Source organism: Arvicola amphibius, chromosome 13 (genome assembly GCF_903992535.2).
Source record: "Arvicola amphibius chromosome 13, mArvAmp1.2, whole genome shotgun sequence".
Lineage (NCBI taxonomy): Eukaryota > Metazoa > Chordata > Mammalia > Rodentia > Cricetidae > Arvicola > Arvicola amphibius.
In genome coordinates this window covers 7,812,068-7,824,216 of record NC_052059.1, presented here as the reverse complement: position 1 = coordinate 7,824,216, position 12,149 = coordinate 7,812,068, and the positions used below count along the sequence as shown (strand labels likewise).

Here is a 12,149-nt window from a genome sequence, read left to right as displayed (position 1 = left end):
GGTGATTTACAGACAGGCAATTTGCTTATGTAAATTTGGAAAAATGTGAGGTGAATCCCAAGGAGACAAGACTGCTTCTTGAGGAATTTCTCATAAATCTTAATTCAAACAAACCAAGAAGGGCCATACGGTGAAACCACCAAGCACCTCACCTTTTGCAATTCTCATGGCTCATCTATCTGGAGTGATGTTTCCCTTTCTCCACACACATGTTGAGAACTATTGATGTTTATTTTTTCAGTAAAGCACATGAAAGTGCTTTAAGGCCAAGAAGTGACATGGTTAAACTACTGATTTGGGGAAAATAACGCTGTCCTAGTGGATTGAACAAAGTCCATGCAGTGAGAAATAAGGTAAGATAAGGTTTCATGAAATGTGAGTAGAGACAGTTACCCTGTAAAACAGAAATGAGTTAGCTAATCTTCACCTCCTGTCCCTGGTGGGAGACTGTAGGAGGCAAGGTCAATTAATAAATAACCAGAGCAGCTCTATTCAAAAGATTTTAATAATTGAGTGAAAACTTACACGACCAAAGATCCCGTAAACGCCAGGAGTGCAGGAAACCAAAGAGGAAAAACAAATGCACGTGGATGTTTTATAGACTATTTGTGGCCCCAGGGGGCCACACCCCACAGACAAGGTGATTGGCTGGGCTTCCCCTTCAGGAGACAAGCTAGTAAATACAACAAGGGTTGTAAATAACCACAAGAGTGTGATCTCTTGAAAAGTGAGCATGCAGCATGTTAGACATTCCCTGGAAAAAACAAAAACATGCTTCTGTATGGAGTATTGTTTTCATCGTTCTGATAAAGGAGCTCATATAAACAATTTAAAGAGAGAAGGAATTATTTGGCTCATAACTTTTAGAGGCTTCCGTTATGGAAGGAAAATACAGATGAGGACATCACATCATGGAAGAGAGCAAGGTAGTGCAGAAAGTCAACAGGAAGGATCTAGGATAAAATATAACTACAAAAGGCACATTCCCAGTGGCCTCCTTCTTCTACTTGGGTCGTGCCATCTAATACTTGTAGTTCTTTGAATAGTCTCTTCAGATTTTTTTTTTTTTTTTTTTTTTTTTTTTTTTTTTTTTGGTTTTGAAGTTATTTTTAGTAAAAGAAAAATAAATGCAGGCTTTCCAAATGTGACAAAGTGAACTGAAGGTCAGAAGGAAGCTGGGTGTAGGCTTATCATAAGCTCTTACTCCAAAGCCTGGAAATGAGATCTAAGCTTTCCCAGGAACTGGCTGGATGCCAGAGACATTCCTTGTTGGTGTGGGCAGAGCTACCCTTGATCAATGGCATGGTCTACATGGGCTCTTAGGCAACCACCATGTGCCCACTGACATGATTAACACTTATTCTGGGGAACATTAAGTTACGGAATGACATAGGAAGCCGAGATGGTGGCTTATTCAGTTGGATTCTGAATCACAATCAGGAAATAGTCTTTATCTTGTGCAACCATAATTTCATTTAACTTGGAGCGAATTCAAAGGAAGGTTAGGTCATTCTGGGGGTCAATTTCATGCATAGTGCTCCGTGCCTTCAAGATAAAGTTGTGCATGAGGTCGGCATATTGTGTAGTAGTGGGATTTTCCATGGTGCTCTTGATGGGAATGCCTTCAGTGTTCACCACGATGTTTCCCTGCACTCCTTTCTGGCTCTGAAGTCTCTTGAGTGTTTCCTCCACCTCTGCCATCTCGTACCAATCCAGCAGCTCTGAGTCGCTGACGCTCAGCGAGGTCCCCTCTCTTCAGATTCTTAACCTATCAGGTTAAAATAACCCCCTTCTTCCAATTGGGGCCCACCATCAAACAGTTCTAGCCCTTGTATTAGTGTCTTCAGATTCTGAACCTATCAGTTGGTTAAAACGCTCATTAGGTCAGAGTGCTGTGGGCTTTACTAATGTCTTATGCTATTCTCAATCCCGTCAGGTTGATAATCACATTCTATCACATGAATAGAAGTGGATATGCATTGGCATGTAAGAGTAAAAATAATGAAATGAATTAGATGAGGTAGATCCTCCACATGTAGAAAAGGGATACAGCAATCCTATAAGGAGAGGAGTTTGAAAATCTGGGATTGTCAACCCAGTGAGATCCTGGATTTATTTGCATCACCACCGTAGAAACAGCAGTTTTGTCTTCTACATGAAGACAGAAAATAGGAAGAATACACAGAAACAGAGAAAGTCAAAACCTATACATGGTTGCAATGTAGGAGGTTATTTCTAAGGGCCCCATATTTACAGTAGGTGGATTTGTTTCTAAAGAATGTATTAGAAAATTTAAAAAATATTTTCATTAAAAAATTTTCTCAAAAGTAAGTGTTGTCCAAGTGTGAGTATGTATTAAATATGTGAATGCATTAAATTTCTCTTGGGACATAACAAATGATCATACAGGTAGCAGTACTCCAGCATCAGACCTGAGCTCATACTATCACATGGCTGAAATCAAAAGGCTGGATACATTTGACTTAGTTTAGAGATTTTGAAAAATGAGCCATTTCCAAGAATCTAGACAGTACAGGGAGGATTATAAGACCAGTGGCCCAAGTCCCTACTAGAAACCACTTCATTCTTAGTTTCTAGATACCTCACATAGTCACTTCCTTTCCATGTGACCCTTAAGGGCCTTGATCAAAACTAGATCTTATATATTCATATACTGTAGTTCCCTGTATCATAATCCCCAAGAACCTATGATTCTAGTTTCTGTCTCTGGTAAATGGCCAAAAACTCATCCGTCTTTTAAAACACTGATTTAATTCTATTATTCTCACCCAGACAATCTTGCTTTCCATAAACCCCAAATTAACTAATAAATGAGTTAATACATTTGCACAAGTCCTAAAAATGCAGTGTATCATTTTTGAAAATGATACTAGCTTCCTAGTTTCAGGGACTAAAGTACAAAGTTCTGGTATCTGTTTTCCAATTCCGCTCAGCACAGATTATTTGAAAGAAATTATAGCTGTATAATTATACTGTTTCTTACAATTTTGAGTTCATTACTTTAGATATTTCCTAGATGCTAAAGTGAAAAACAAGTATAAAAAACATTGCAGATGATTTTATAAATGTCCCACACTATTTTGAACATTCACTATTTTTGATCACAGACAAGTAAAGGTGTCATGTGAGAGGAACTCTGAGTTGCTTGTGAGAACACTCCAAGAAAATAAGACACGTTTTGTGATCTCAATTTCTTTAAAAGATGGAATTGCCCTTGGGATGTGTTTTCTTGTTCCTCCCAGGTTAGTGGATGAGTGAGCTCATTTCATATTACTCATTATTGATTGCTGCTGTTATTTAATTAAATGCTTATATGCCTTTCTGGAAAACTTTTGTTGCCACATTGCTGTGGGATAGTGGTTTGTACCCTGTCACTTGTATTTTAAATAAACACCAATTGGTCAAACAGGCAAGAAGGAGAGGTGGGACAATGAGAATTCTGGGAAGAGGGAAGTTTCAGTCTGCAGTTGTCACCCAGACACAGAGAAAGCCAGACACAGAGCAAGTCAGATGTGACTGCCTTGCCAAAAAAGGTACCAAACCATGTGGCTAATACAGACAAGAATAATGGGCTAATATAAGATGTAAGAGTTAATAAGAAGCCTGAGACAATAGGCAAATCAGTTTATAATTAATGTAGACCTCTGTGTGTTTCTTTGTAACTGAATGACTGAGGGACTGGGTGGGACAGAAACGTCAGTCAGCACCATATGAGACTTGACCTTGTGGTTGCATATAGCTTGAACTCATGAGAACTTTACTCATGATTGATTTCTCTAAACCCTCAGAGTATAAACTGCTCAGGCTGTCTCATGAAACTTTAGTTTGCCTCATTTATTGGCTCCATTCTCCCAGTTCCCACTTCATCTAGAGTGGTGACAAATATAAATAAATGAATAATTCTCTGACCATGTGTTTATTTACTTTAAATGAAAAAGTTTCTTAAAATAGTACTGTTTTACAGTGCCTATCATTCTGTTTGAATTTTGAGATCAAATTCTTAGGATTGGATCATGGTGATTTATGTATTGTTGTTCATGAGATTTTCTTTGTGTTTGGGCCTGGATCCTAGTAAAATACCAGAAGAATCCTTAGAAATTAAAGTTGATATGGGAAAATGTTGGTAAAGCATGCACGCATCAAAAAAAGAAGGCAAGATACCACAGAGTGTGGCTTTTGCTATAGTTGTTACTCAAGGCTTTACCTATAATTAGATTGCCAATCAGATAATTCTTTAAGCTAACATTAGATGTTTAAATAACATTTTATTAGATTATGTAATAAAGTAGATAATAGTAATTAACTATATTAGTATTTATTGTTTTGGCACATTTATTTCAAATTACTATGTTTTCTGGATTTTTTTCTCAAGATGACAATAGCACACAGATATTGTTGTGATTATTTTAGATGTGAGAAAGCTGAATTAGTAATTCAAGGAATTTACCTTTAGCCATGTTTCATAGTGAATGTATGTGAGAGTCAAGATTTATTTCTCAATATGTTGAACTTCATAGTTCAAGCCCTTTATAATGCTAGCTATATGATCAGTAGAATACTTGAATAACAAATGATAAGTGAATGTGGATGCTAAAAAGAAATCCCACCCTAGCTCAGAATTGAGTATAATAGAGGGTTATTTGTTTAGGGGTAGACTCACAGACCACAGTCCTCTGCTCGAACAGGGAACTGCAACCAAATCCCACAGCCAGAAGAGAGAGGGAGCACATGCTTTACATTGGAATTCATAGTATAAAAGGCCATGCTGAAGTGGGAAGGTAACTTTAAAGGCTACTGCCCATAGGAATTCCTATAGCAATAAAGACTATAAAATAGAACCACTTCTCCTGACTCTATCTCTTCAGGTTTGAGTTTTTAAAGTTGTTTCTTCATTGCAATGACCCCTGCCACACCCTCCCATCTCCAGTAACCGGCACACATACCTACAATCAAACAACATTAAAGAAGTTTCGATTCATTTGACTTTGAAATAATTTCTTAAAAATTAACTCTAGTGGCATAGTCTTTGAGAACTGCTGACAAGCAAGGCAAATTAAATAATTATTATTGCTTGCATGATTTTTGGTTAGAAAAATAGAAATTTTAAAGAAGTTGTGGCAGTTGGCATTTGTGATCTGATAGTTTTTAATTGTGAACTTTCTCAATCTCAAAGTCCAGTTGTTTCATCTAAGTATCCTTAGAGTTATCATGTTTGTCACCAACGTTCTGAAGTTATTTTCCTCTGGACTCTTAAGTAGGAGATGCTGTCACTCATATGAATGTCTATTATCTACACATTAATGCCACTGAATTCCTCTCCTCAGCCTTTTGCAAAGAAACCTAATTTACATGCCTATTAAGTGGACAGCAGAGGTATACTCCCTTTACATCAGTGCCCTGTTCTCTTACATTTAGTCATATGTGCCCTCAAATTGCCTTATAGAGTAAATGCCATATCTAAGATTATTTTAAAAGTCTTACCTTTAAGTTAAATATTCTGCTATTTATATCATCACCTCATTACAAAGAAGTCCCAAAATTTTCAGTATTATTCAAAATATTGTGTTTAGTCTGAAAAAAATGTCTATGGCACTTATTTTGTTCTTAAGAGCTAATGAAGTTCATGAGAAATAAGAGCTATGGAGGTCAAAGAGTCAACAATTTGCAGAAATGTAACTTGGACTTCAAATCTGCCCTATGCCCTCTACATTGGAATGTTAGATGGCTTGACATGTATGTGTCTGTCCAGAATGCTAAACTTGTTGGTGAATTCTTTTATGAGGTGCTAGCACTCATATCTGGAGAAAGTGTGGAGTGTCAGTTTGAAAACGAGTACAAGATTCTCAGCCAAGGCTTCACAATAGGGGTTGTATTGTATAACAATGCAACTAACTGTGGTTAGATTCTGCCTATTCAGAAATACAGGGTTGTTGGGTCAAACCACTTAAACGCACAAGGCATGACTTTGTTTTTCAAAGCATTCTCCAAAGCTTCACATTAGAGTTAGTAGGTAGACTGTTTACTCTTTGTAGATACCAGATTTTGCCCATCATTTTTCACAGTTCCAGTTACTATTTTAAATGCATTAAATGATGAAGGTTTGATTAGGACAGGGATCTACACAGAGCTAGCAAAATCATATAAGAGAATCATCCTAGTTTCTGAAAACGAAATGTGCATCTGTGGTTTTTACATATACCGTTGTTGTCTATATTCAGTTGTTACAGGGTAGATCACCCAAACCCAACACAAGGGAGATGCTTGAGCCAGGCAGTGGTGGCGGCATGCTGGAACAATCCAGTGGGGACTGTGATGACGAAGACGGCTGTGGTGGATCAGGGAGTGGAGAAGTCAAGAGGACCCTGAAGATCGCAAACTGTGAGTGCATGGATCTAGCATTACTTTCAAATGGTTGGTTTTGAAATATCAGGTAGGAATGGCCGTGAATTCAGAAACTGACTGGAGTAACTGGCAAAAGGAATGAGCCTGTTTTTAACCATGTAGGACATGCGTTTTGGGGGGTATTGCTCATGTTGTGCTAGTAACTTTATGTGGAAATGACATTTTTTATAAAGAACTGATGAGTGATGGGCAGTTTTGAGAAATATATAATTTTAAAGAAACAATCTTTAGGACACGTTGTTCAGTGTGTATCAGTAATTAGTCTGAACCAGGTGATTAAGAACCACTAAACAGCCAAATGTGCGATTTCACAGTATTATCATGTCACCGTCTACGTGGTTTTACTCTATTAACTTTTGTTATAATCTAATTAAATTTGTCTTGTCTGAATATGCGGTTTTATTAGTTATTTGATAGTTTCATACAATACTTTTTGATCATGTTCAACCTTCTCCCCAAACTCTTCCTCAATCCTGTCTTTACTTTTAAAATATGTCCCTAATGTTGACTTTCTTTTTGTTTGGATGGAGTATAAATTATAAATGTTTCCAAATGTTTGAATATTCATTTACAATGACAGATATAACTTCCAGGGATGGGGAGATGGATAAATTTATAAAGTGTCTACCATATAAATATGAGAATTCACTTAATTTGGGACCCTTAGTAGATGCCTAAAAGCCCAGGTGCAGTGTCTTGTGTCTGCCATCCTAGTCCAGGGAAGATGGAGTTCAGGGATTCCTGGAATTCACTGGCCAGAGACCCTATTTCAAGAGAAAAGTGGAGAGCAACTGATGTCTGCTATCCTCCTTTGAGTGCACACACACACACACAGACCACCACCACCACACACACCACACACACACACACACAATTTCCCCACACATGTACATTCATGTTTACCTGTAAACAGAGAAGATGCAACTTCCAATTTAACGTTTTGAAACGGGAAAAATTGAAGGAAAAATAACTACCAAATGTTTCAATGTGGTCTTCATATCCAAGATGAAGACGATGGGATCTATTCCATCCAGTGGCATGCATGTTTCTTTGTTCATGGAGCAGGACAATAAAAGTGATCAAATGAGGAAACAGGCAAAATTATTACTACCCAAGCAGATGACACGGATTAGATTGAAATTGCTTCCATATGTATGTGTGTCTGCGTATTTCTGAATATACCATTAAAATTTTAATTTTTATGGCATTTTCACATTCTAGACTAATTTAGAATCTCAAGAACCTGGGATAGTTAAAATGGGGTTTGTTTCATGAGAGAAATCGATCCAGTGAAAGATGTTCAGCGACTGTCTTCACATCAACTTAGGTGACAAGGTGGCAGGGGTGAATTGGTTACTTCAAAACCCATGTTTCAATTACTGCTCATATAGACTTGTTGTAAGCAAGACCCAATAAAAATTGGGGAGATTAAGATATAGATGATTGTCAGAAACTCCAGGCAAACATTGAAAACATCCTTGTCTGTTCACTCCAAGAGCGCTGCCTGTTATTTCTAAGTGTTTATAGCTGTTGTCTTTCAATTTTTAATAAGTGGATAGGAAATCACTGTGGATAGACTTCTGAAATGAAGAAGGTTGAGAAAATCAGCAAAGTGTGACTATACTCCTAGATTTCAAAGTACTGCAACTCGGATTTTTGCAACTTTGGGCTAGTTCATTGGTCACAAGTTAAAAGCAATTGTGGTTGTCTCAAGAGATGGAAAATATCATTTTCCAGAATGTTCAATGGCTATTATTTGTGTTTAGAGCTCATGACTCATTGTGATTTCTTTTTTATACTCCATGTTTACTCTTTATTAGCTGAAATTGTCATGACTATTTGCACTCTCAAAATGTTCAATTAAAATAATAATATATATAGTATTATGTATGTACACACACGTGTGTGTATATATATACATATATATATATATATATATATAGAGAGAGAGAGAGAGGGAGAGAGAGAGAGAGAGAGAGAGATTTTCTGAGAAAGAACATGTAGTGGTATATTATTTGTATTTTGATAATTCTTCACTGAAGACCAGAGGCAAAGCTAATGTCACTATAGGTCAGGCAGTGGTGGCAGACACCTTAATCCCAGGATTTGGGAGACAGAGTCAGATGAATCTCTGTGATTTCAAGGCCACCCTGGGCTACAGAAGATCAATGCTGAAACACATCTAGGTGGTGGTGGCTCACAACTTTAATGGGAGGACAGAGAGGTTTAGTCTGCTTAGTTTTTTTTTGGTTGCCCAGCCTTGGTAGAGATTAAGACTCCTCTAGTGGTTTGATTACTTTGCTTTTTGGTTTTCAAGATGAACCCCTTTCTGTCTCTGGGTTTTTATTATTCGTGCAACAAAGCATATTCCTACTCTGTTATGTAAATTAAATGAATGTTCCATTCATGCAAATTTGCAAAGTTGATAAATATTTTTCTAATTGTACTGTTTTCTATTTCTATATATGTTTATATAGAATGCAGAGAAATATGTGATTCAAAGTGTAAATTTTTAGCTCCAAAATATTTATTTATCATTTAGGCATCATTTTTATTTAATCCCCCAAAATACTAATTTAGTATATTTAAGTTTATTTTTTAAATATATTATTTGTGTTTGTGTTTATCTGTATCTATATGTATGTGTGTATATGAGTGTGATATGTGTGTGAGTGTGTATGTGTGTATATATGGGTGTGTGTTTGTGTGTGTGTATGTGAATGTGTACATATGTGTGAGCTTGTGTGTTAGTGAATGTGTATGTGTTAATGCATGTATGTTAGTGTGTGTATTGTGTAAATGTGTTTGCAAAAGATTGTATGTGTGTGACATGAGTGTGTGTGGCATGTTTTTTCTGCCTACCTTTCTCTCCAGTCAAGCCGTGTTTATTGTAAAAGTATTTTTTTGTAATCCTGCCTGTGGATTCTTATTAAATCGAAAGTGAAGTGTTATTTATAGTTAGAATCCATCTATGCTGCATAGTTTCCAGTACTAGGAAAATTTTCTACATTTGAATGTTTTACATATATTTGGCTATTCAATGAGAACCTCAAATTGTAGGAATTGCATCTTTGAATCTTCATTTTGCCTTTTTCTAACCACCTACAACCTGAGGTTCTTTAACAAGGAGAACTCAAGCAGGACCTACATGCTGATGGACACAATCCAGTTCTTCCTCCCTTTGCATGTTTGACAAACTTAATGTCACTAAAATCAATGTCTCTTCAACTGCTGTACTAATCATATATATATATATAATATATGATATAATATATGGTATATATATAATGCTGATACTGTACATCAGTGCACCGTTTGACAGCAGGTTATAGGAAAACCATGGCTCAGTAATTTTGAAACTTTTGTAGCTCTTATATGCTATGGATTTGTCAACAGTGAGCAGCTTTATTTTGATAAGTTGGCTCACAGTAACAAAATTAGATGAAATAATTTTGGTTTCAAGTTTATTTAGATGATAGACATTAGAATATACTGTGATTTACATCTTCAGGTTTCTGCATCACTAAAATGAAATATTTACTAATTTTTCTTAAGCAATATTATTATTTCATTTTCACTGAAGTGCCTGTAAGTGACACCAGGCCCTGTTCATTGTGTGTGCCAGTTGCGTTTCTGAGTGACCGTATTAGAGTCATTGGCTACCTGTAGGAGTTCACACTGACTGGAACATTCACAGGACCAAGGTACCCTTCCAGTCCTTGGGCCTTCCTGAGTATTCCGTTTAGCCATCCAAGGCTGTTTTCTAGATACATAGAGTTATTGTTTACTGTGTCTTTGATACCTCACTTAGAGTCCTTATATAAGCCTCTAACAAGTGATTCTGATAGAGCTAAGAAGATCTTGGGAGAGACTGCCACATTCCACATGCACAGTGAAATAAGACATAGTCCTTTGTTCCTTAGTTAAGAAAATATACTAATTTACTTAGCAACAAAGGATTGCGGAGTGAGGAAAAAATTTTGGCTTCCTCATATCTTTGTTCACATAAATCATTATTGCTTCAGGATCTCATCTAGCAGTGGACGTTAGGGTGAGCTCAAAGAATATGGCTTGAGATTTCTCTCCAGAGCTATGAATTAATGCTATCATAAAAATAATGTCATGTAAGTTTCCATTGTCTGTTATTTCTCAGGCTTTGAACAAAGATCAAGAGTCATTTTCCATAGAGAGCCAATTTTCTCCTTTGCAATCTAGGTCATTTTAGATAGTACAGCATATAAGAGCTGAACACCATTAAATTGGTTCCAAATATGTTAGAACACCTATATTGTTCCTAAAATTAAAATATTACGAAGTTTGTTCAGTTTGAATGCATGGATTCTGCCTTGTAGAGTTAAAAATAGCACTGTAGGAGCTTTATTAAAACATAAGAAAAGTATAGTGTGAATAATTGAGTTGCTTGTCATGTATTTAATTCATTGAAACAGAGATAAAACTCTTATTGAGGTTATTGTATTAATTTTTGAGGTACAGTAAATGTAACCTTGAATAATGACTACGTACATGCACTTACCAATTACAAGTGCTAATTTGGGGTGAGAAGAAGCCTTGCATTAAAAAAATTTTGAATTTTCATGAAGAAATTATCTCTTTCAAAGTTTATTTAAAATTACCAGCTAGTTCAGTTTTTACTTATAAAATTATGTGGGTAAATGAGATATATATCTACTATAAATATGTTTAACTTAATATTTAATCATTATTCATATTCTTCTGATTATAGTATTCCATTTTGATTTATAAATAACTGAGACTCATCCTGGCTACTAGCTATGGTGTTACCAAGATTGTATGCAATGGAATGTGGGAACATAATGGGTAACATAAAACTACGTTTCATCCTTTCGAACATTGTATATTATATTTATGGATTTAAATAACAATTGAAACATAGGATCTGCCCTTGAATGCCCAAGTGATGATTTTCATTGCATTGGCTTTGAATGATACATTTTTAGATGAATAGAGACATCAATTATTACTTAAGGGAGCCTGTTAGCATCCATCCCAAAGGAACTAGCAGTTCAGCAATATTCCACTAGTAGCCTATACCACATCAGAGAATATAAAATAAAGTATTCATGCTTTTTCAGAATAGCATAGTGCTGAACATATTTGTAAAAGCAATAAAAATATAAAAATTGAAACTCAAGAAAATATCACCAAATAAATTGTATCTTGACTTAATTGAGTTCCTCTAGTAACCAAAAATGAATAAATAAAATGAAAACAAACAAACCTATATTCTATTATCATTTTATTTCAAATTAACAGGGTATAAAATTGCAACATTTTCTTCTATTAGAGAAATTGATAAAGTAAATAATGTTAAAGTCAAGTTAGACATGCAATTGGTTCATTATTGATTTCTTTCCATGTAAATATCTGGAGTGAGTGATCCAGAGTATTTACCAAATAAATAAATGCTCACTAAGTGGATGAATTATAAAATTAAAGATAATACAATCTGATCCCAAAGCATCAGAAATTTATTTTACAAATGTCTTGAACATTCCGCTAAAGAGGAAAGCACATTCAGAAGGCCCAGGGAGAGGCCCAGGTGATACTGCTGCTCACAATCTAAGAAGACACATGAAGAACAACTACAGTCTACCCATTAGACTTCCAATATCCAGAATCATTACCTGGTAATGTAACAAAGTAAAAGTAATCTTAAAATTCTCTCAGTGGTTACACATGTTCTT

At 35.8% G+C, this 12,149-nt stretch overlaps 1 protein-coding gene and 1 pseudogene across 1 annotated transcript in view; one reads left to right on the top strand and one right to left on the bottom strand.

The window, feature by feature from the left end:
• Positions 1-6,443, top strand: part of Gpc5 (glypican 5) — a 522,879-nt gene extending 516,436 nt beyond the window's left edge. The window contains exon 7 of the mRNA XM_038310428.2: positions 6,240-6,443. Coding sequence (XP_038166356.2) covers positions 6,240-6,443 — 204 coding nt within the window. The remainder of the gene's footprint in view (positions 1-6,239) is intronic.
• On the bottom strand, positions 1,411-1,701 carry LOC119800277 (annotated as a pseudogene).
• Positions 6,444-12,149: the final 5,706 nt, after the last annotated feature.